The following is a 25,367-nucleotide window of genomic DNA, read 5'->3' as shown; positions in this document are numbered from 1 at the left end:
GAGTAAGCCTTTTAAAAGTGTACGTTTTTCCAGGGAAGGTTTTGCTGGTACAAAACAGTGTTTTGATCTGACTTCCCCGTGAAACTTAGTGCCCCATTAAGAAATGCTTTGTGAAACAAAAGAGATGGCCCGGTGTGAGAGGCTTTTTAACCTTTTAGAAGTTCACGGTGCCCGCCCCTCTGTACAGGTACTTGACTGGGCCTGTGAAAATTGGCATAATTTCCAGAGTGTGGCTGATAGAATTGTGGCCCTGCAGAAAGATGCACGAGCAAAAGCCGGGAAAGGCAAAGGTTTTATTTGTGCGGTTTTAGGTGCCTGTTTAGCCGCCTCAGTGAAGGAGAAAGAGGAATGGCATGAACAGGAGAATATAACTATTTCCTCTTTGCAGGACTTAGTTTCGTCACTACAAAGCCATGTTGCCACTTTGAAAGACGTAGTGGCAGATCTTAAAATTCAATTGGAAAAGGAGAGGAGGCAAAATTCGTATTTGGACTCAAAAGAGGGTGTGAGTTACTTGGAGTCTGCCCCTATGTGCCCTCAGGCAGAATTGACAGCGGCTAAGGAAGCTGCTGCGCATATCAGACCTCTCATTAAAACTGAAGTTTTATATGAGGATGGGGAGGTTACCCCCACTATCACAACCAAAGAAACGCCTTTCTCCTACACTGAATTGGCCAAAATTCGTAAAGAATTTGCACGCTCTGCTGGGGAATCTGAGGTGGAATATGTCTGGCGAGTTTCAAAAACTGGAGGTGATCAGATTCTGTTAACAGAAGCTGAAGCCATGGGATATTGGGGTGATAATGTTTTTCTAACTACAAAAAACAGAAGTGGACCCTGGAGTCTTACGCGAAGAGCTGCCTATTGGGCAGGGGGGTTTGATCCAAAGGAGAGGGGTGAACCCCTAACTCTGCGGGGAGGGATGAATCAGATAATGGAGAATGTGCAAAAAGCTGCATGCCTGCAGATGATATATGAAAGGGAACTAAAACATCATTTTGAATCCCCTCTTTCTGTCCTGGTGGATGCAAACAGAATGACTCCTTTGATCAGGGGTCTCACTGACTTGCTTAAAATAAGAGGTATCCAGCTTCAAAAAGAAATAGCTAATACCCCACTTTCTTCCAGGACATGGCAAGACGTGGGGAGGGAGTTATTAGATTATGCTAGGCAGTATAGTGTACCTGAGGAAATTAAAAAACCTCAAAACAGAGGCTTGAGACATGTGAAAATGACTCACCCACCAAGCCCCCAGGGCCAGATGCGCCGTATTCCTAGTAGGCACCTGGCTAGGGGCAGGGAACACTTGAATACCCGGCAATATTGGTGGGGGATGGGCCAGAAGAAAGGTATTCCAAAAGAAGTGGTTGATGGGGTAGCCACGAGACAATTACAAATCATTGTGCAATGTTGGCCCGAGCCTAAAAAGAGGGCTGAGGTCACTGCTCCCCTCTTGGTGGGACCATTTGATGAGGGGAGGGATATGGCCCCCAGGGCAACTAAGGGCTTCACTTCCCAGCGGTGAATTGGGGGGGTGAAGCATGAATCAGGAGATCACCAAAAAATTGTACTTGGTTTGGAAAAAGGCTTTTGTTTGTGTTTAGCTTGGCTTTGAGAGAACCTGAAACAATCAACGATACTTACAGGCCCATTCAAAGTAATTATCACCTGAGAGGGTGGCTCTGAATGGTAACCTGGAAATACCAGTTTTGTATGTTTCAAGGTTGTGTTTCTTATTTAAGTTCTAATGCTAAATTTAAGTTCTAATGCTAAAGACTACCTGATGTATTGTCAGAAGGACTTGTCTTGCTACAATATGGAAGACTTCTCAAGTTTTGCATCACAGAAGACATCTCTTCAAGGACTGTACTTTTCATAACCCCGCAGACATTCAGATCTGGACTGAAGCTCTCACTTCAATTCCAAACTGAAGGACTGACGGGGTGGGGGGGGGTATGAGTTTGTTTGTTCTCCTGGCTTCCAGAAGGAACAAGGATGCTTTCACCTTGTGTAATTACCTGGTTTAATTTTCTTATATTTTCTTAGTATTGTCAATCTTGTATAAATCCCTGTTGCATACAGTGATTCAACATGTAGTGTCCAATATGCAGTTTGTGTCTAATGATGGTGTACAACAGATTTGTGCTGTTAGCCAATCAAAACTTATGTCTATTGCAAAAATTGTTTAAAACTTCTTTCCTTCCTTTTCCACTTCTTTCCTTTCTTTTCTTTCTTTCTTCCTTTTATCTTTGATTGACGGGGTGGTGTGAGAGTCTAATAAGTTTGTCTCTCTCTATGTGAGTCAACAAAGATAAAGTGATAGCAGAGCCACTGGAAAGAAGGTGGAAAGAATCCTGTCCACCAATCCTGGATGCAAATCAGCTTGTGATTGCATCGTGATAACACGGGACTACAACAATGGACCCAAGGACCTAGCCATCACACTTTCCGGGCAAGGTTGTTTCCCCCCATCAAGTACCTTGGGCAGGGTGATACGATGGTTTCCACCGCCTGTGTAAAGGAATGTGGGAGGACTTGTCTGGATGGAGATGGGGTAGACGGAGATTCCCCCCTCCTCCAGCCAGGGTCTTGCCCAAACACACAGATTTCCTGCCACTGGAATTCCTGAGGGACAATATTTGACTACATACCTGAGGACTAAAAAACTGTATAAAAGACTTGAGCAACTGCTGGTTTGTAGAGAGAAACAGAGGAGAGAAACAGAGGAGAGAAACAGAGGAGAAAAACGGGGAGAAAAACGGAGATGAAGGAAAACACAGGAGACGGGCCAGGCCGCTGAGAAGCCGGGACAATGCTGCTCCGGAGAAAAGAAGCTGCCCGGAGGACCACAGCTCCAGCCAAGCCTCAGCATCCTTTCTCTACAGACCCAGGCTGCCCAGAGGAGCCTCAGCACTGTTCCTGTATCCACCCAACATCTCCCCAGAGGACCACAGCTGTTCTCCAGCAAAAGCCTCACCACGGTTTCTCTACAAACCAAACATCTCCTGCAGCACCTTTTCTCCACAGACTTTATCTTGGGGGGGATGAGGGGTGTGGTAATATAATTCCTTTCCTCTTCTATCTCTCGTCCCTCTCTCTCTCTCTCTTTTCTCCCTTTCCCTTCTTATGTCCACTTTCTCTATTTTCTCCCTCTTCCTTTCTTATGTCCACTTTATTTATGTAATAAATAGTCTAGCTGTTGATACTTTGGCCTCGTTTGTGCCTTTAATTTCACAACACGGGAATATTTAAAAGAACTGTGTCTCTGGACCGAGACATCTAATGTCTCCGGACCGTGACAATGCCTCATGTCTCTCACATTATGGTGGCCATGCAGATATGGTGTGCAACAAAGAATTCAACTTCAGACAGAGTTAAACTGAAGTGTATAACTCGTAATGCTGGGATTGTAAATTGAAGCATAGCTGTGAGAGATGCAAGATGAAGACAACTCTGGTTAGGTCTGTAGTGCAGAGTTTAAATTCTTTAGAACTAACTTGTGATGGGGGAAGAGCACAACTCTTCATTTTAAAGTACTTACTAGTTTCTGCAGAAGCTAACTTCCAGGCTGCTTCCTTTTCTGCCTTTTAACCACTCGCTTGCAGATGTGCTAGCACAAACATTTTCTGCTCTACTTCACCTCAGGCACGTCCCCTATTATCAAGTTCTTTAGTTTCATGCACTTCAAGCCAAAAGGAGGAAAGCACTTCTAGTCAGCAGTGTGGTTCCAGAGTACTTACTGCATCTGCTTTACAAATGCTGTTAGCCACGTGCCGACACAACATCTTCAACCAGTCTTCTTTAGGAGGTTCTTCAGTTATCATCTGGAAACTCAGCAGCTTGTTGTTGAGTTCTGTAGGAGGCTGCACAACTAAGGCAAAGGCTTTATGGCAATCTACAGTTAATAGAAAGAAGAGGTGAGGAGTTAAGACAAAGAATAATCACTTTGCACATAGCTCAGGAGGGAACTTTCAGTTAACCCTACATCTGCCAGGATTTGGTGCAAGAATTGTGTCTTTATTTACAAGATAGCTGTTGTATCACTTGCAAGAGCATTTGAGTTCTGTCCACATCCTCCACCAAGACACTGCAATCAACTAGTCAAGCAACAGTTTATTCACCAAGTAATCTGTGTCATGTAGTTTGTAGACTAGTCAGTCTTTACTAGGAGAGTAGTAAATATCATTTTTGTTCTCTGACTCATGAAATGTTGGACAGCTCATTTCTTTATCAAAAGAGGGCAAGGAAAGCAGGAAAAGTAAAGCAGGAAAGCAAAGACATCAGTACCATGTATGACACATTAACATAGTCAAGTTACAACAGTTTTACTGCTTAAACTTGACAAAAAGAGTGCTGACTTGATAGTTGAAAATTAATCCATTGCTGATACTCCTTTATAGCAGATACAGTTGAAGCATGCTAAACACAGCTGAGAGAAGAAAAAACCCCCAACAAACCAAACCACCAAACACAAACAAACAAAACCCCACACAACAACAAAGAACCAAAGCAACCCACTGCCAATTCTGCAAAGCAGCACTGGAAAGGCTGTGCTAGAAAAGAGTGCGCACAGAGTAGCTGACCTCATCCAAGATTTGCATACTACAGTTTTAGCAAGTCATAAATGGAATGCTTCCAAATGGCTCTCATCACCCAAGTTCCAAAGTAAACTGAAACATTGCACAGTAATGTAAAGAGAATTCTTAAAAGGGAAATACTGAAGTACCAGCTAAAACAGCAGGCAAGCATCACCTTTACCACCTACCCCCTCTGCCATGTCCATTTTATGTAGGATTTCTATGCTCAGGACAAGACAAAGCAGAACGAGTATGACATGCACACAAACACCTACAGTGAAATATAAAAACCTGTCTCTCTAGAAACCAGTCTGACTTGACTGCTTTAGAAGTCTCCATCAAGGCTGGAACAGTATTGCAGCCTGAGTTCTGCTGCAGGAATACCTAACTCCATTGAAACCCCTACATTCTCAGCACAGCAAAGCAACCACAAAAATTAAGCCATTTAAATCTTGCTTTATAGATGCTAAGCACAGCTTCTCCTGAGCATCACTAATTAAATGAAGATTGGGTTTCACAGCAACATTTGTCTCTGGTCAGTCTAATGCTCTGGACTGAAGTATCTTCTTTTTGGTTCTGTTTTGCAAATCCAGAGCTGTCAGTCGTACCACTTTGTGTAACTCACACTGCCACTGGGCTGGCTTATGCTAATGCCATCCAGCAGCTCTGCCATATTCAGCATCCTGCAGTGATTCTTGAAAAGCCAAAAGGTCTCAATGCAAGGAATGCTCAAGCTCATACACAGCTTCAGACAGAAGCTTATACTAAAAGCACACACAACAAATATACCTCAGCATTCTATCCCATGACAGCAGACCCTTAACACCATGAACCAGTTTTCATTAGCTATCACAGAACCTCAAAACACACAGACCTTCTGTTTCTCTGATGTCTAAGACTTTCTTGATCTGGGAGAGAGGCATCAGAACAACATGCTTAAGAGATGCAGGAGGCCTCGTGTGGCCATGTGGACTCTTGAAAGCACTGATAACTTTATGCTGTTTCCTTGCAATCTGCAGTTAAATAAAAGACAGAAAGAAGTTGTATTGCCATTGTTTTGTCTATTCTTTTACCATCCAGTATACAGGAAGGCAGAGGAAGCCTTGATACAGAAGAATACTCTTAAGGATTATTTTGGTCTACTTACCACATCAAACTTTTAGCAACTCCCTTATCTCACTATCACTCTCTACAGTTCAAGTGTCCCAGCTGTTACCCATCAATACACTCACTCAAAAAAAACTTATATACCAAGGAAAGTAATTTTGTATTCCAGATCTCAATTATGTCCTACATAAAAAGCAAGGTCCTTTTGAAACCTGCACAAGGGAGTCTAGATTTGAACAGAAAAGACATTGTGTAAGTTCATGAACCAGGTGCATTACATGTTTAAGTAAGGTGTCTTCAGTTGCTTGTATCTTATACAAGAGGTAAGCCAGGGAGATTAAAACAGTTTCTTTTCTTTTCCTTCTTTTACAAGGAGAGATGAAGCCATGTCAACTAGACCTTGAGGAAAAGTGCACTAGTCACAGCAGCCTTTTGTCTCAGTGCTGCTTAAGACAGCACTAATTTTGGAACACCTCAGAGTGAGTCTTCTACGAAGACGATGTTATGTACTGCTGAAGACATTAACAGTGACTTTCATAGTGTCCTTTACAACCTCAGTTTCTCCACATAAGTTCCAGTATTACTCTTTTTCTTTAGCTCTTCCTAACATACTGTCAAAGGCATTAAACCTGTATTATTTTTGTAGCCTAAGCACAGACCCTAGAGGCCCACTGTTTACTCCCATTAAACATGGCCAAACTTTAGGATGACAAGCATCCTGCTGAGACCAGGCCTCCAGCACTACTACATCCATTGGTACTATTCAAAGTGCTATTCAGCTAAGCATTTCTTAACATATTAAGCTGCCTCTAAGTTTTTGATCTGTCTGCAAGACAATAAAGCCTACATTAACAGCTCTCAGCCATCTAGAAGCAACTAGCTACTTGTGTCGGCTTATACAACAGCTCATGGAAAGGCAGCATCAGCATGTGTTGAGCTATCAGCTTTCCATGACTTAGAATCCTGCTTCCAAGTTTTCAAATTGTACTTCTTTATATTCATATGTAGTGTTAAGCCTTTTATAATTCAGTTCATGAGCTGTACTTACATGGTCATCTTACCTCTAAGCAATCATTGAACAGAAAAAGTGTGACCTGTTCTCCCCTGTCACAGAGGTCATCGCTGAGTGCTACAGTTTCCAATCGCTGAACTAAGCTTCGATGAGAGGACGAGATTGGCCTAAGTGATAGAAACAAAAAGCTCATTAAGCATTTAACTCAAGGACTGGATTACTGCTTGCTTACAACTTAACACTGGCAATCTGTTTAAACCAGCACCACTGCAACTGAACCTCAGACACATTTACAAAGGGAACAAAGTAGTGCAGAGATCTGCAGCTGCAGAGAAATTACTTACTGGACATCCATCGGCTTCATAGAACTTCATCAAAGAACTGCCTTTGTGCCTCTGTTTTTCTTTTGTCTTCACTGATGTGCCTGAGGGAAGCATATTGTATTTATTCTTTAATACCAAGCAACAGTAAAAGAATGTACTGCATTTAAAATGTACACAAAGAATAAAGCTAACCAGAGAGATACAGTGTGCACAGCAGCACTAGAAACATAGAAAATCAACGTAGCCAAATACCACATGCTAAGAATCTTGGAAACTTCAGACCTAGAGCAGCATTCTTGCCATGTCAGCAGCTGACATAATTCAGTAAACACCTAATGCCCCTCCTCTGCCCCATAAGATCAGAACTAGGGGCCAACACAATGCAATTCTTTGCAGCCTGGATTTTACCCCTCCAAGTCAAAACTGCAGCTCACCAAGAAGCAGATGCAAGAATAAATTACAACTTAAAAGTTGCTGTTGTTGAAATCAGACAAACATTTACCCAATTAATACAGGAGGTCTCATTGCTGGAGACATGAGCTACACTTCAAAAGAGGTGAGACTCACTACCTAAACAGCTTCAGCTTTAAGCTAATTAACTTGTGGAATGGTGCCAAGAATAGCTAATGCAGGAGCAGGAGAGAAACTAATCTTCCACCAGTAGCATGTCCTTACAGTGGCCTATCTCCTTAGAAGCAAAATTTAGAAGACAAAACAGTGTTTCAGTGTGGAAGGAATAGATAGAGTGGGAACAGAACAGAGGACTTGGGAGGTTCAGCTTCTTGCTGAGGCAGGGAGTAAGCAGAGGTTTAAGGAAAACTGCTGGGTAACAATGCCACATACCACTTTGAGAGCTCTGGCACAGAATGCCAACGTGACAACGGTGACCAAACTAGGCTGAAGAACAAGAATGTCTAATTACCTGGAGACTAGAGTTATGGCAACAACACAACAGGAACAGTTTTGGAGGAGCAGAGAGATCTAGATGTGTAACAGTATGTCTCATACAATGAGCATCACTTATGTCATCACTTCCTTTAAGGACTCGATAGCTCTCTCTAGAGTTATCTTACCTGGGTTCTCTTCTGCTGTATGCTTCTTAATAGCTACAATTGAAAAATAAGAATAAGAAAACCCCACATATATTACAAGTGCCTAAAAACAAATCAGAAAAGTTCAGCTTTAGATTGCTCAGTCATAGAAGATTATTTTAACAATAAACAGAAAACCCAAACCAACACAAACCACAGCTATCCTGGAATCCAGATAGCCTTGATTAAGTGGGGAAGTAGGCTGAGCAGCAAGTGTCCATGCATCTCATTAAGAAAAAAACAACCACAAACACACCTACAAGACAAAACCAAGCCCTCAAACTAGTCAAAATTTGCAACAAAAGCACATGGTGATTTTGTTGTAGCACTGAGAGAAGCTTAGAAATCTTTTCCTAAGCAAAGAATGGCATTGTAGAGGTTTTATTATTAGAATCATTACTACAGCAAGTAGCAGATACCAGGTGGAACACCTGAAGCTGTAAGCCTTGTCAATACAAATCACTCTCTAGTTTATGCTAGCTGCATGTGAAGCTCAATTATATTTGCATTTGAAGAGATGAAACTGTTGTCAGAGCAAATGATTTCTCTACTTGAATCCTATGGACGAATACATGAACAAGTGAAATTCAGCCAGAAGTATGTTTCTTCTGTAACTGCCATTGAGCATGATGAACTCCCAGAATCAGCTTTGGTTTTATATGAGAAAAATGGTTGCTACTTATGGCAAAAAGCAAGTATTAGCTTGGTTTTAACACCTTCACAGGCAAACTACTAAAAACCATCACTGGATTACCATTTAGTAGTAGAGCAACACTAGGCAGCCTTTGAACAGGACGGATAAGGAGTTCAGCTAAGCTTTGGCGACCACGTTCAGGTTTAGCTTGGTTTATCTGGGGAAAAGAGGAGAAAGCAATCTTTTCATTTTGTTTTTAACTACACAAAATACTAACAATCCCAGGAGAAAAAAAAAGCCTTCCTTGAAACTAGCATTGCAGTACAAGCTTGAGAACCATTCCCCATAGTCAGTCATTAACAGATCATGTTACAAACCACATTCTGTACAGTATTTATCGCATGATTTACATTGTCAGAATGTCTTGTTTTGAACTGTCCATATATTATCAACTCCTCAGTCCTTGTTTCAGATGCTAATGTGGCATAGGACAGGGGATGGCCTGTTCTCTTACTCATTTCCTCATCTTTTAGATATCAATACTTGCATATAATTACTGGTACCTCAGAAAAAAAAAATGAGCTGAAATCTGTCAGACTGATAGCTCCACTATTGGAGAGGCACTTTTTGGTTATAGAAGAAGAGTTAGAGCTATGATCTAAAGAGCTCAAGTGTCTTAACACTCATCTTCAAATAACACTTTCTCTGAAGATCCTCCTCCTGTTAGATCTCCACTGTTATGTTGCTCTTCGTTAGTCACAAGAATGTTGAGAGATTCGACCTCCCTGGGACTTGACAGCTGCTGAAAGCCAGTTAAAAGCCATTTCAGAAATACAAGTCTTTGAAACACAGGGAGAGGGACCAATGAAGAGCAGCAGCTCTAGCTGTCTGTATAGAAAAAAGAAGATATGTATTTGGGAGAAAGTAATGAAAAAGCACTTTTCCCAGCAAAACCTACATGGAATCAAGCTGTCTTGTCAGCTGTATAATAGAGGAGGAACTTGGATCTCTTATGAAAGAGTCTTACGAGGAGCTGGAAGGACGGAAGTTCAAATCCTTCCTACTTCTGTCTCACCATGAGATGGTTCACATTGCTCCAAGCTTCCAAAATTCCACATGCTTCTATCTACTGCATTAAGTAGTTTACTTGGTAATGGCCTCCATGTTTTACTAAGGACTTAGTTCTGTAGACACTTCCCTTTAGGAAGGCATGAAACCTTGGCTTCTGTTTTCCACATCTAGTAATAGTCTCCTTGCTCATTTCCAAGAAATTCACAAATGGAGGGTATGTTTTCAACAAGTCCTTTGGCTGAAAGAAACAACTGGTACAGCTCTGCTTCACATATTCTGTACCAGTGTACATATGTTCCTATGCCCTGAGCCATACAAAGCTGCTCAAAGGCACATTGCAGTGAAGAATAACAAACAAATGTGTTGTAAAGCCAGGCATGTTCACAGAACAAATGAAGACATTTCTGCATGCCAGATGCCCAAGATTCAGTGCTGCTGATTAAATGCAGACTGCTCTCAGAAACCTCCAGGACGTGTGACAATCTTAGCAGCTGCTGAGCAGCTAGAGTACAAGGCAGATTGTCACCTAGCAGGATGCTTTTGGTGAGGATTTTGGAAGTTTCAGACAGGCATTCTCTTCAGCTACTGCAACCACCATTACAAGACATGAAATCATAAGCAGCAATATCTTACTTAGACTGAAAACTGTTCAATGCCAAACACTCTTTGCTTGGAAATGCTCAGGTCAGCAAAAGATACACTGCAGATTGCTTATGTTAAAATGCACTGCAGCCCCAGACATAGTTCTCCTGTTCTGCACATTCTGTACTTGGGAAAACAAGCAGTTCTTATTCACTCACACTTTTCAAGTCTTGAAGGAAAAACACAAGAAGTTCCCATGAATGGCTATTTTCTTAATTATTAATCAAAAGTAGCAGATAGCTAAGGTTACTGGAAGAGCCCTTTCAATGTCAGAGTAAAAAGCATGTCTGTGGTGTTGCAAATTAGTTCTCAATCTCTATCTCTTCAGATTTTTTACCCCCTCACACAAGAGGACAGACAAACTTGACACTGATTACCTACCCAAAATGCATCTAACATGTCCAAGCAGAAAGCACAATCATACAGGCTTGCATTCTTTCTCACTCAGTAGTGCTTTGCTGGTGTTTGCTAGCTCTGATAAACTGATTGTTTATAAGGTAAGACAAGAGCTCATAATAGCTATTTTTAAATGCATTTAAAAAGAAAAGGAAACAATAACTTACATATTTAAGAATGATATCCCCAATACTTTTGCTTTCAGTCCAATTAATCATAAGATCTTCCAAGTCTTCCTAGAATCTATGCAGAACAGGGAGTAAGAAAATGAGATGAATAAACTTCAAAATGCTGTAAGATGGGATCAAGAGTCTGCTGAGCAGACATAATTAGCTTTGTGGTTCCATGCTGACACAAGAGGCAATCCTAAAAGCTGTACATTTTCACATCAAACCCCTTCATCCTGCTGGGAGTTGAAAGCAAGAGACCTCCGACTTACTGAATCTGTAGTTTTGAATCAATGCAAGCAGAGCCCAGCAGTGTAACAGCAATAGCACTCTGCAACAAGGTGATACTGCTGTGTCTACCACACTACAGAACACACCCCAAATGGCTATTTAAAAAAGTATACACAAAAGAGAGGTGAACCAATTCCAATTAGGAGTGTAAAACTAACACAGGACTCTAAGGTCCATACGAGAGGATTGAAACAGAACTAGCATAGCTTTTCCTCACTTGCTGCTCTAGGGCATCCAGGAAAGGGAGACCAAGCTGTTAAGGCTGTATCAGCTTCATAAGGATCAAGCTTATTCACTGTTAGCTAGTAACAGGGACAGGAGGGCACAAGATTCACCTTAGGCAAAGAAGATTCACCATTACTATTGGTTTGTTGCTGCCACTTACCTTATTACACCAAAGATGAAAGAAAACACAAGCATTGCATCTAAGAAGCTTCATCTACACTGCATGCTGCAGAGGAATCCTACTTGACACCTGGATGCCCATGTCAGTGGGCACATATCAGTACCTATTGTAATTAACTAGACTAGATCCCAACAGCTGGGAAAAAACATAAACCCAACAATCAAACAAACCCACTGAATTACAGGCAATCTGCAAGTCCCTCTATTTTATAAGCCTACTGTGAAACAGATGGGAACAGACACATGGCATTATTTGAAGGACATTTTATAACCTTCACATTTGAGGAAGACTTGCATTGTAGTCTATTGTGAGACCCAGAGGCAGCTTCAGAGAGCCCCTGCAATCCACATCAAAACAGAAAATAAGGTGAGCCTCAAGAAAACAATTTCATACAGAATTCAAGCAGCTCTTCTTAGGCCTCAGTACCAGGTCAACTGCTTCAGAGGTTGAAGTGCAAGCCAGTTTTATGAGCTGGTTGTTTCTGACAATTGGTTCAAAGCCATTTGGGGAAGGATCACTTTTTCATACTGAATGATAGAAGTCTCACCAAAAGCCCAGGAAAACAACAAATTTTTGTTTGGTTGGTGGGGGTTTGGGGTTTTTTTGGGGGGGAGGGTGGTTTGTTTAGTTTTGTTTTTTTAATTACACAGGTTTATCTATGCTTCCAAGAGTCCTCACTTACTGCTTCAATAGAAACATATAAGTACAAAGCACTTGTCAGAACTAGACTACATTTGATTCCCTTTTGACTACTTTTGTAGCTCAGTTACAGAAAACCCCCTACAGTATGAGGTACTCAAATGGGAAAGGAGAAGCCAGCTGACAAAGAGCAATATTAGTTGTGTGCACAATGCTCAGACTTCAGATATTTGTAAGTGTTAAACCTTACAGTGTACTTCAGATTTGCACATCACCCAATAGGTTGAACAGTATGTGCAACAGCACCAGAATGAACCTACACCTATCCAGCAGTACAGCTTAAAGAATTCAAAGTCTGTAGCAAAGCTTCCCCTGCAAGGGAGAACTAGCATCTTACCTTGATTTTGGTATGGACATCATGAATATCTGGAATGCTGCCAAATATGGTCTTAATCTCTTCCTGTGCAAGGATTGCTCCTCCAAGTTGTCCTTCCTTCTCCAGTGGAACTTGAAAGAACTGATGAATTAAGCAAAAAAGTTAATGCTCTCCAATGCACAACAGGGTGTTAAGAAAGTTAGGAAAGCGACAGTGTTTCTCTTCCAGATCAGACTTTGCTGCAGACAAGCTTGAGATGCTCCCGTTTCAAAAGAGTGGGTTAGGGAGGAGTGGCTTTAAAGACAGAGTTTAAAGACAGAGTTTGATCCATCACTACAGCATTACTCCCTTTCATCTTCTTTTCTACTCACACACATCTTAGCTCATTCTTTAAGCAGATAATCAGCTGCAAGGGAAAGAAACTCTTCAGCAATTAAGCCCTTCCTGTAAGCTGTTTGCTGTTCTAGTCTCAGACTAACAAAGCAGCCCACATCAAACCATTTCTTCCCCTGCCATCTCTATTCATCAATATCTTACAAATGGGAATCACAAAGATCCTATTTTCCCAAAGCTTGGAATTGCCATAGAAACTACAATTCCACTGCAGATTTCAGACTAAAAATTGTATTTCCCAGCCTTTATTCTTAACAGACACTAAGCATTTTTATGTCAATAAAATTACAGGAGACTGCTTACACTGTTTTTATCAACTTTTGATGCACCCAAGCCCTCAAAAGCCTGCAGATCACAGCCTGAAAAGAATCATTGATGCAAACATGAGATATTCAAGATGAGGCTCAAGAGGGCTCTGGGCAACCTGATCTACTGCAGGGGAAGTTGGACTAGATGACCTTTGAAGGTCCCTTCCAACCCAGACCATTCTATGATTCTATAGCTTCTTACAGCTGCCCTGCACTTGCTTACCTGAATGATCGTTGTTAGGATATCAACGTCGTTGCTTTCTGTCTGATACAATTCCTTTGCAATTTGCCATCTTGCAGACTGCTTTACTGGAAGAGGAGTTGAGTTTTTGGAAGGTCTTGCACAAGATTTTGGCGTATCTGATAAAGAGATATTCCCAAAAGAAAAGAAAACTTTATTACAATAAAGTCCCTAATAAGCTCAGCATCAAAGACAGAAATAAACCTTCAGAATTTCCAAGGAAAGAGAGTTTGGGTTTATTTTGTTTAAAGGCTGTTCTGCAGGTTATTGGATAGCCATGAGAGCTCTTTCTAGAAAAAGGCTTTATTACACCCTAATTAATTATAGAACAAATTAGACTGAAACCAGGAAGCCATTGAGGGGCAGGTCAATGACTCAGCCCTGTTGTGTTTACTAGGAAGTAAGGATTAGGTGCTGAGCATTAGTTATACCTAACATACCAAAATATTTCTCTGTTTTCACTTTGCCACATAAACAACTATTCTTCAGCTGTTTGCCATCCTTGCAGTGGGTATGAAGCTCATTAGAAATCAGTCCTTGAACACTTACATTCCTCTGGGGGGGATGGGAAAGTCACAAGTCCTTTCCCTTAAAGCTAAAGCCAAAGTGGACCTGGAGCAGCCCATTACTTTTACATACACGCTCATGTATTAGATCTCAGAAACCTGTACTTGCTCATTCTGATGTCAAAGCTCATTACTATCACAGCTGCTATGAAAGAAGTACCTCATCTGCTGTGTTCAAAACAGCACTTGATCTGAAACTGTCTGCTGGTGGTGGAAGAGAATTCTGTACCAGGGGTTGCAACAGCTCTACCATGATCCAAGAAAGCTGATCTATTCCTCCCAAACTGTCACTTGCAGACTGTGCTTTGAGATGTTCTTTGACTCCTATAGAGAGGCCTTTTTAAAGCAGTAGCAGCTCCAGATTCCTCCTCTGTGGAGCAGAACTGGGACCTTTTCTTAATTCATTTTACAAAAACCTGGATAAGCTTTTGCCTCACACAAAATTCTGCAGTTTCCTCTTTGCCACAAGAGCCATGTACAGAGATGCTAAAAGCTCTTTGCCAATGAACTCATCAAAACCAGCTGGTGATTTATATTCTTGTGAAGTTTTGGACATGACAGATTGCTGGCACAAATCCTGTTACCTCAACTGTACATTTCAAAGAGCCAGGAGTGGGCTTTGCAGGAATTTTCCCTTTAATTTCTTTAGAAAAGAATCTTTGTTCTCCTTTCTCCAAGAATCCTACTGAAGAGGTTTTTAGATTATTTACTGTTAACCTCATTGCTTACTTGCTGCAGATTTTCAGCAAAGTACTTGAAGCATTTTGGAGCAACACTTTACTGTACTTCATATTAACTCCCTATCTTTTCCTTTGGATATGGTCAAGAGAGTAGAGCAGAAGTCTTACAGGCATTTGAGAAAACTCTGGTTGTTTAGCCTGGAGAAAAAGAGGCTGAGGGGAGATCTCACGCTCTACAATGCCCTGAAAGGAGGCTGTAGCAAGGTGGGGGTCAGTCCTTTTTCCCAAGCAACAGATGTTTGGATGAGAAAGTGACCTGAAGTTGTGCCAAGGAAGGACTGGATATTAGGAATGTTTCCTCACTGACAAGGGCTGGAAGAGGCAGCCCAGGGATGTAGTGGAGGGATTTAAAAAGATACGAAGATGGTGCTGAAGGACAAGGTTTAGTGGTGACCTAGCAGTGCTGGGTGAACTGCTGGCATTCATGACCTTGAACTAAAACAGTTCTGATTCTCTAATATGAATATGCTTCCTGCAGTGACAGGAGGCAGCCTGGCCTCTGTCTGAACTCTTCACTCCAATTCTTTCTGCACACTTAGGAAATCTTTGGCAAAACTTGCAAGACTTCCACACCACAACTGTTACCACTCATATACAGAGAGCTCTTCAACATTGCAAGCGCGTCTGAAGGGTTTCAGCTCCACCTCCACTGGCAGTGCTCGACTCAGGAGCGTTAGAGATATCCAGCCAGGAGCTGATAGAAAGCGAATGTTCAGCTGAAGGGTGTTTGCGAGGAGGAAACGGCGCCATGTCTGTTTCTCTGCTCAGCTGGGCAAGAGGCTCTCTCAAACGGCGTCTTTTGCGATTGCTGTTTGGAGTGCTCAGAGAAAGCAGTGACACAGACTTCTTGAGGCCAGGACTGTCTGACTGCAGTCAAACAAAGTTTAGTTTAGTGTTTCACCCACTGTGTCCAGCTCAAGTGAGCGCAAAGGGAAGTGAATTGTGGAGATCGGCACACAATGCAGCTCCTCTTAGGGAAGCCAAGAGGAAACGAGCAAAGCCTCTTACTTATTTTTTAAACTGGAAGCCATGCTAATATTTTGTTGGACTAAAAGTAAGTACAACCTTTTGGAAGCAGAGCCTCTTACTTATTTTTTAAACTGAAAGCCACACTAGTATTCTGTTGGATTGGAAGCAAGTTCAACCTTTTGGCAGCAGAAATGAGGTTGTGTTGGTTTTTCCCCAAATCGGTATTCTATGTATAAAATTAATAATGGATGATCTGGAATTTAAATGCTGCTTTAAAAGATTTGATCTCTAGCCCCACACACACTGTTGTGCATGCTGATTTTACCCCCAAACATATGCTGTGTCAGGAGAGTTCAACATGCCTTCGCAAATAAATACATGGACTCTCCGGCTCTGGCATCCATTTGAATGGCAGGGCTCATTAGGAGGGCTTTAAACTAGGTCTGAAGGGGGTGGGTGAGGCAATCGGTCCCTCTGCAGAGGTAAGAGTAGGGCACAAGGTAGGGTCAATTGAGAAATCAGGAACCAATGCACGCAGCCTGGGCAACAAGCAAGAGGAGTTGGAGGTCCTAATCCATCAGGGCGACTATGATATAGTCGCCATCTCAGAAACTTGGTGGGACAGCACCCACGATTGGAGTGCTACACTGGGGGGTTATAGGCTCTTTAGGAGAGACAGGTGAGGGAGAAGAGGAGGAGGGGTGGCTCTGTATATTAGAGAGTCACTCTCTGCCACACAACTTGAGGTGGAAGATGAAGGAGTTGAGAGCCTGTGGGTCAAAATCAGAGGACAGCCTAACAAGTCTGACATCCTGGTTGGAATCTGTTACAGACCACCCAACCAGGATGAGGAGGCTGATGAAGTATTCTACAAGCAGCTGGAGGCCGTCTCAAGATCATCAGATCTTGTCCTTGTTGGCGACTTCAACCTCCCAGATATCTGCTGGGAACTTCATTCAGCAGGGAGGAGGCAGTCCAGAAGATTCCTGGAGTGAATGGAGGACTGCTTCCTGACACAGCTGTTAAGCGAGCCTACCAGGGGACAGGCTCTGCTTGACCTGCTGTTCTGCAATAGGGAAGGGCTGGTGGGAGACGTGATCGTGGGAGGCTGCCTAGGGTGCAGTGACCACGAGATAGTGAAGTTTTCAATATGCAGGGAGCTAGGGAGGAGCACCAACAGAGCCTTCACCTTGGACTTCCGAAGGGTGAACTTCAGCCTATTTAAGAAACTTGTCTGCAAAGTCCCCTGGGTACCAGCCCTCATGAACCAAGGGGTTCAGGAGGGTTGGACCTACTTCAAACAGGAGCTCTTGAAGGTGCAGGAACTGGCGGTTCCCACGTGCTGAAAGGCAAGCCGGCGGGGAAGGCAACCGGCCTGGATGAGCAAGCAGCTCCTGGAGGATTTAAGGGGGAAGAGGAGGCTGTATCACCTTTGGAAGGAGGGGAAGGCTTCTCGAGGTATGTTCAAGGAAGCTGTTAGATTATGTAGGAATAAAATTAGGGAGGCAAAGGCCCAGCTGGAACTGAAGCTGGCCACCACAGTCAAAGACAATAAAAAGCATTTTTATTAATATATTAACAATAAGAAGAAGGGCAGGAAGAACCTGCACTCCCTAGTGGACCTGGAGGGGAACACGGTGACTGAAGACGAGGAGAAGGCTGAGGTCCTGAACACCTTCTTTGCCTCAATGTTTAACAGCAAGGCAGGAGTTCAGGACGAGTGGCTCCGGAGCTGGGCGATGGGGTCGGGGAGCAGTGTAATGCCACAGAAATCCATGAGGAATTGGTTTGGGACCTGCTGAGCCACTTGGATATTCACAAGTCCATGGGACCGGATGAGATCCATCCTAGGGTGCTGAGAGAGCTGGCGGATGTGCTAGCTAGGCCACTCTCCATCATTTTCCTCCAGTCCTGGCTCACAGGTGAGGTCCCAGATGACTGGAAACTGGCCAACGTGGTCCCCATCCACAAGAAGGGTCAGATGGAGGAACCTGGAAACTCCAGGCCGGTCAGCCTGACCTCAGTGCCAGGGAAAGTGATGGAGCAGATTATCCTGGCGGCAATAACTGCGGACCTGAAGGATGGCCAAGGGCTCAGGTCCAGCCAACATGGATTCAGGAAGGGCAGATCCTGCCTCTCCAACCTGATCTCTTTCTATGATCAGGTGACCCGTCTGGTGGATGTGGTCTACCTGGACTTCAGCAAGGTCTTTGACACCGTCCCCCACAGCAAACTTCTGGCCAAGCTGTCAGCCCGTGGATTGGACCATTACACTCTGTTCTGGGTTAGGAACTGGCTGGAGGGCCGGGCCCAGAGAGTGGTAGTGAGCGGTGCCACATCCAGCTGGCGGCCAGTCACTAGTGGTGTCCCCCAGGGATCAGTGCTGGGCCCTGTCCTCTTCAACATATTCATCGATGATCTGGATGAGGGGGTAGAGTCAGTCATCAGCAAGTTTGCAGATGACACCAAGTTAGGGGCAGATGTTAGTCAGTTAGAGGGTAGAAAGGCTCTGCAGAGGGACCTCGACCGACTGGTGAGATGGGCAGAGTCCAATGGGATGGCATTCAACAAGTCCAAGTGCCGAGTGCTGCACTTTGGCTACGGCAACCCCATGCAGAGCTACAGGCTGGGGTCGGAGTGGCTGGAGAGCTCCCAAACAGAGAGGGACCTGGGTGTGCTGATCGACAGCCACCTGAATATGAGCCAACAGTGTGCCCAGGTGGCCAGGAGGGCCAATAGCATCCTGGCCTGCATTAGGAATAGTGTGGCCAGCAGGAGCAGGGAGGTCATTGTGCCCCTGTACTCTGCTTTGGTTAGGCCACATCTTGAGTACTGTGTCCAGTTCTGGCCTCCTCAATTTAAGAAGGACACTGAGACACTTGAACGTGTCCAGAGAAGGGCAACAAGGCTGGTGAGAGGCCTTGAACACAAGCCCTATGAGGAGAGGCTGAGGGAGCTGGGATTGTTTAGCCTGGAGAAGAGGAGGCTCAGGGGTGACCTCATTGCCCTCTACAACTACCTGAAGGGTGGTTGTAGCCAGGAAGGGGTTGGCCTCTTCTCCCAGGCAACCAGCACCAGAACAAGGGGACACAGTCTCAAGCTGTGCCAGGGGAGGTTTAGACTCGAGGTGAGGAGGAAGTTCTTCACCGAGCGAGTCATTCGGCATTGGAACCGGTTGCCGAGGGAGGTGGTTGAGTCATCAACCCTGGAGGTGTTCAAGGGGAGATTGGATGTGGCACTTGGTGCCATGGTCTAGTCATGGGGTCTGTGTTGATAGGTTGGACTTGATGATCCTCGAGGTCCTTTCCAACCTAAGCGATACTGTGATACTGTGATACTGTGAATGCTTCCCCAGAACCACTACAGGAAAACAGAAAATGCACATGAAGAACACGTTGCAGAGCTTTACCCAACATTAAAATTATTCAAAGAGTACATGTATGACAGTAAGGTAGTTTGCATGCTAAATGCAAGCATTTGGCTTATCCCAAAATGTATCTCACATACCAAGCACTACATATCAAGATTCTCTCAAGAATTGCTTAGCACTCGCCTCTTGCTTCACAACAGAGAGGTTTTTTTTGAAGGTTCAAACGGAAGATCTTTCACTGTATTTTCTTCAACCACTAAGTGCGGACATCTTTCATCACCAACTGGTAAATAATGTCCTCCTAGATTAAAAATAGGCCAAATTAGTAAGACTGAAGAATATCATTAGAAAACAATAGCTCACGTGACAGTTCTGTAGCACCTATCTCCAAGAGTAGAGCCAAACAAGAGATGAACTCCTTCCGTGAGCTGACCAGATGCTGGGCTAACAATTCCAAGTCTTTTACCTATGATGGTTTGTATCAAAGTTGCAAACATAGTACAATGTGAATTATGTAAAGATAAAACACAGAAAACTGATTATGAAAACTGAAGGAGAACATATATACTATGTAGCAACTTTGCCAGGATGTCTTCAAGCATCTTATTTTATTTAATTGCCTGGTTTCAAACAGCCTAGGAAGTGTGAAGTCTTCAAGAGCTACCAGAAGTTGTGCTTACACTGGTATCTGAAAATCAATTTATAGCTCTAAATTGAAGAGTCTTCATCAATACTTCAGGATTCATGGTCCAGCATTTCAGCTTCAGCTATAAATTTGTCAGCCATAAACCCCCTTCTCTCTGCAAGTCAGGTTTCATAAACAATAACCTTGCATTTCTGTCATTTCTACCATGTTAGCTTTCTCATCATCAGAGAATACAAGGAAACTTAACATGCAATCCTGGAAGGGAGGAATCTTGAACTGGTCCAGAGAAGGGCCACAAGGATGATCAGAGGGCTGAAGCACCTCTCCTGTGAGGACAGACTGAAGGAGTTGGGGCTGTTCAGTCTGCAGAAGAGAAGGCTCCCAGGTGACCTAATTGTGGCCTTCCAGGATCTGAAGGGGGCCTACAGGAAGGCTGGGAAAGGACTTCTCAGGATCTCAGGTAGTGATAGGACTAGGGGGAATGGAATGAAGCTGGAGGTGGGGAGATTCAGGCTAGATGTGAGGAGGAGGTTCTTCACCATGAGAGTGGTGAAACCTTGGAATGGGTTGTCCAGGGAGGTGGTTGGGGCCCCATCCCTGGAGGTGTTTAAGCCCAGGCTGGATGAGGCTCTGGGCAGCCTGATCTAGTGTGGGGTGTCCCTGCCCATGACAGGGGGGTTGGAACCAGATGATCGTTGTGGTCCCTTCCAACCCTGAATGATACTATGATACTGTGATACTATTCCTGAAGTCAACATCAGCTGCACAGAAATCACTGCAAGAAAACAAACAAAAGAAAAACAATTCCCAACAATGTCACTATCAGGACTATTTAAACATCTTCCCACACTGCAAGTGAACAGGGTGCAAGGTTAAGGCTGAAAGAAAATAAATACCTGCATTTTATTCCTTTTCTCCCAAGCCTTATAAATCCATTCAGGTTTCACAATAGGCTTACCAAGACTTCCAGCAACCTACAAAAGACAAAAAGCACAAAGTTCTACCAAGAAAGTATTTCCATTTGTCTTTCCCACACCAAGAAAAATTTCTATCTTTGCTTTCGCTTTGAGACACTACAAAAAGTTAACGTATTAATTCTTCACTGACTAGTAGAGCTGATCAATAGCTCAATAGCTATTTTAACACCTACTCAAAAGTGCACCATCTTCTTAGTCTCATCACTCAGAAAAACAACGTAGAAGCAAAGCTCTGTTTCAGTGGCATACAGAATCCTCCTCCTGCTTTTGAAACTTAAGACGACAAACATTCCAGCCTGAGGTTACCAAAGAGAAATCAACTGTTCCAAAGGTAACTTCTACGATAAAGTTTTCCCACTTTTTCCCCTTTGGGTAGGCAGAAAAGTGTTTGAACAGAGTTAGAAAGTAGGTCTTCTCTTCCAAATGGAAGGTTAGAAAGACAGACTAAGAAAAAAGCAAGAGCCAGCTAACAATTCAAACAGGGGGGAGTCAAGGCACAGAGGCATTTCTATGTCAAGTTCCACTGTACAAAAACCTGTAAAACTCCTACTTGTGTCAACTGGACATACATGTCCTGAAAGATTCCTTTTTGGTGTGGTCAAAAAACTCCCACCCCTAACAAATATTTACATATAAAGGAAGATTTGAAAGTTCACACAAGACAAGCTAAAAATCATTTGTAAAAAAGAAGATGCAGGCAAATTGAGTACTAAAGCTTTTTCAAGTTACCTTGAAGTTTGTTTGGACAGACAATTCCAACTAGATGTGTTGATACATAAACACTTGTTCATGGCTGAACCAATGTTTATCAATAGCTTAAGTACTTCAACATTTTGGTTCTTGCCGTTTACTCTACTTGTCCGTTTCACAGTCTCTGCATTCAGGCAATTTGTATTATTTAGATCTTTTAACAGAGACAAAAACATGTCAAACCTCAACACCAGATGGAGGTGAACTCACCATTACAAGTCACTTTTGTTAGTACAGGAATAAACCCCTGCAATTGACAAGCTAAAGTATAATTTACACACTTGGTCTACAAAAAACCAAATTCTGTAAGTTTCCATGAAGCACCAGCTCCAGCTTACATACTCTGAATCTGTCTCCATGTGTTGAGATAGCCACCAGATAGGTAACTTTTGAGCAAAAGTCCTTTCCAATAGTCCCACCCATATGATGAACCAGGGTCACCAGCTTCACCTGAATAAGAAAGGTGAAATCAGTTTTTAGAATCTTGTGAAGCTTACAGTGCAGAGTGAGAGCAGTACAAAAACAGTTTACAAAGCAGAGCTACAAAAGGTTACATTCAGTGCCTAGGAATAGAAATGCTCCAATTTGTTCTTAAAACAACTTGTTCACACATCTACAGGAGAAGAAATAGTTCCTACAGGGGAAGAACTATTAACTTTACTATTTGTGTTTGGGTTTTTGTTTGTTTTTAAACATTTAATCCAGCCTGACTATGTAGCTTGAGGAAGACTACCCAAGCCACCAGTACTCTTGTGAACACCATACATATGCCTCCACTTTTTCCACACACCATAGATTTGAAGCACATTTCTCCCCATTGATGTAGTCGATTTTATCTGAAGGGGAAATTGCCAGAACTGACATAGGATTGTGATTTGTCCAAGCCAAAACTGGCAGATCAAACTTAACTATCCCTAACACTAGGCAAAGGCTTCAGGTTTGAGATTTTTTTTTCCCAGATAAAGATGTGGATTGTTGATTCCCAAGTGTCCAAGAGTGAAACTGCATGTCAGCTGCATCACTGACATGGAAAAGAGAATTGCTAGAGGATCAAACCACATCAGACCTACACATGTGAAGAATGAAGTCCCAATAGCACAACAGCAGGATAGCATGGCAGCAAGATAATATCTGCAAGTGCTCTGAACAGGACTACAATGCTTTGCATGATTTCACTACCACCTGTGCAAGAAAGAGGACACTATTGGGTAAACACCATCTTATCTGAAGCCTCAATCTGCAAATCTTTAAGTCCTACTGAATTAAAGATGTTTGATGTCACTCAACAGATAAAAAAAGTGACCAAAAATGGCATCATCCACAAAATGACTTGACCAGGGAAACAGTTTTACTCCCATCCTCAAATATTGCTGCCTCTGAACTGCAACAAAACAGAACAATAATTCATTCTCCTCATACAAGTTCAGTCATGGTTAAACTCTATGGGTGACAGAAGAATATATTGAAATCCAAAGGGCAAAGGTCTTACCAACTCCTCTTTCTTTCTGAATCCAGTAAAGCACAGTACCAAGTTCAACATATTTGTACAGTACAGTGGACGACAAGAGAAAGGTAAAGGCTGAAAGTAAGAAGTAAGGTGATTAGTGAAAAATACTGCTTCCACTCAATTTGTAACCTTAACTGTAATGGTGCTATTGTTACTAGTTTAAAAACACACCAGGCACTAGTGCAAGTCTATGTACTCAGTTATACCTCAGTTCCTAACCTGCCAGTGTTCTGCTAAAGCAACTGAAGCACACCATTCACAAGTAGGATTCCATCTTTTTTTCCCTCCCCAATCCCTCCCCATCTAGAAGTCAACCCAGGAAATACTGAGTGTCTGCTGGGGCATCATTTATGTGCTGCCTTTCCTAACGGCACCATCCCAGCTAGCAGGTCAACAACTGTCACAATTACTGCAGTAGCTGCATCCATATTCCTGTTTGCCTGTGCTTTCTTACTACATGCAACATTCTAAAATGCTATTAGAAGTTTGCCTCTCTTGAAATTCTCTTGCTGAGAGTATTTATGATTGACCAAAGGAACATGGATTCTATTTTGAATGCTTAATATTTACAACTCAATGCACCAGAGAACTACTCTGGTGCTTTCAGAGGGCACATACCTCTCCCTTTTGTGCACAGTGCAGCACTACTGGAGGTCCAATGACTCGGCGGTCTGCTTTGCAGAGGTTGTTAAAGAGAGGATCCTGGAATTCTGACACAACAAAGACAGTCTCAAACTCCAGGGAATCAAACTCTCCAAGCTCTTCTACTGTGTCTGTCTTTAGGTAGGGCACTTTAATTTCCTTGATGGAGATGAATGAGAAAGCATTATCCAGGCAACAGACTTATCCAGATTTTTATTCTGGACCTTTGGAACAAAATGTATGATTCAGATTTCAGAGACAGACAGACTCTTAGGATTTGGGAAAGCTGAAAGAGATGCACTGCTCTCTAGCATAAGAATAGCTATGAACTGCACCTACCAAAAAAGTCTGTTTCTGATGAATAAGAATTCTAGAGACTTCAGCAGTTTACAGAGCAGTTCACAGTGATAATATAGTATTGGAAATATCTGGGTAGGAGAAAACCCCAAACTAAGCACAAAAAAAGAAATGAGATTTCAGACTGTCAGAATGGCTTAAGGTACTTCTGGATGCTACTAGAAAGTAGTATCCAGCTTGCAGCAGTGTTGCATAAGCTGTAAAGAACAGGAGTGGCTTCTGTCCATTGCTTGATATCTGTAAGGGTTCTAAAATATTGGTCTGTTCCAATTTCAATGATTGGGTCCAAATTTTATTTCCTATGTTCATCACATGAAGAAACAGAAAACCACTTCTTACATTTCATTTTCAATGCAACTTTTAATTGAAAGGGAAGTCAATTAACCAATCAGGGTTGGTTCCTAGCAAAACCGTGTGTGCTGACTGAACACAAGCATGCAGTCGAATGTCTGCATTGCTATTTCCACTCCTCTGTTAGAAAACACCACGAATTAGGAGCTGCAGATATTACTTCCATAGAGGAGAAAGTGTTTGAAAAGAAAAAGTAAGTGCCAGTTTTCACAAGCTTTAGGTGACACCATAAGAACCATTAGCACATGTTGTGACTGTTATGCCCAATTAATAGATATTAAAGCATGTGCACATCTCAGTCCCAGCGCTGCCCGCAACCACCTGTGCTTAATTGCATGACACACCAGATGAATAATACTTGTCATTAGTTTTTCTTCTGATTTATCAGGACTAGTTGTCTTTATCTTTATAACTGGTACTTCCATTATCTTAAGGGTCTGTGGAAGAGGAGAGCTTTAGTGTAGAACCAAACTGGTTATTGGAAATTTAAAAGCACACCATCTCATTTCTTTTACCCGAGACTCACACACCTCCAAGGCCTTCAAAAGCTCCTCACATCTCCCTGCTTCCTGAACCAAAACCACTCTGGTTTCTATTTGAGGCATTGCTTCTGTTTATAGAGAAGGAGAATACTCATATTTTAAGAGCAAAATCCATGCTGGGTCTAAATCAAGCAGTAGTGCATAGAACAATACAAGCAGACTGCATCCTTTCAAGACAACTTATTTATCAGCAGCAAACATGAAAATAAATGTTACTTCCAGAGGCCTGTCCTTTAGTTAACACATATGCAAATGACCACAGAGCCTGAACTTCCT

At 42.7% G+C, this 25,367-nt stretch overlaps 1 protein-coding gene across 1 annotated transcript; it reads right to left on the bottom strand.

Annotated features, from left to right (window-relative positions):
- Positions 1 to 3,740: 3,740 nt before the first annotated feature.
- Positions 3,741 to 25,154, bottom strand: LOC137461433 (protein ECT2-like; the record flags this gene model as incomplete). Its single annotated transcript, XM_068171171.1, is given in 23 exon segments — positions 3,741 to 3,895; positions 5,452 to 5,590; positions 6,746 to 6,854; positions 6,856 to 6,863; positions 7,041 to 7,061; positions 7,063 to 7,118; positions 8,042 to 8,125; positions 8,865 to 8,961; positions 9,937 to 10,053; positions 11,021 to 11,089; positions 12,754 to 12,873; positions 13,657 to 13,793; positions 15,625 to 15,847; positions 16,312 to 16,379; positions 19,288 to 19,309; positions 19,499 to 19,620; positions 20,148 to 20,241; positions 20,862 to 20,939; positions 22,035 to 22,142; positions 23,182 to 23,271; positions 23,818 to 24,000; positions 24,894 to 24,986; positions 25,080 to 25,154. Coding segments are annotated over 23 exon segments (2,268 nt in total), but the record flags the coding sequence as incomplete, so codon positions are not given.
- Positions 25,155 to 25,367: the final 213 nt, after the last annotated feature.

This window comes from Melanerpes formicivorus, unplaced genomic scaffold (assembly GCF_026170545.1).
Source record: "Melanerpes formicivorus ecotype bairdi unplaced genomic scaffold, bMelFor1.0.p_v2 SCAF_2157, whole genome shotgun sequence".
Taxonomy (NCBI): domain Eukaryota; kingdom Metazoa; phylum Chordata; class Aves; order Piciformes; family Picidae; genus Melanerpes; species Melanerpes formicivorus.
Note: the sequence above shows the minus strand (reverse complement) of the source record. Positions and strands in the feature narration are given on the sequence as shown.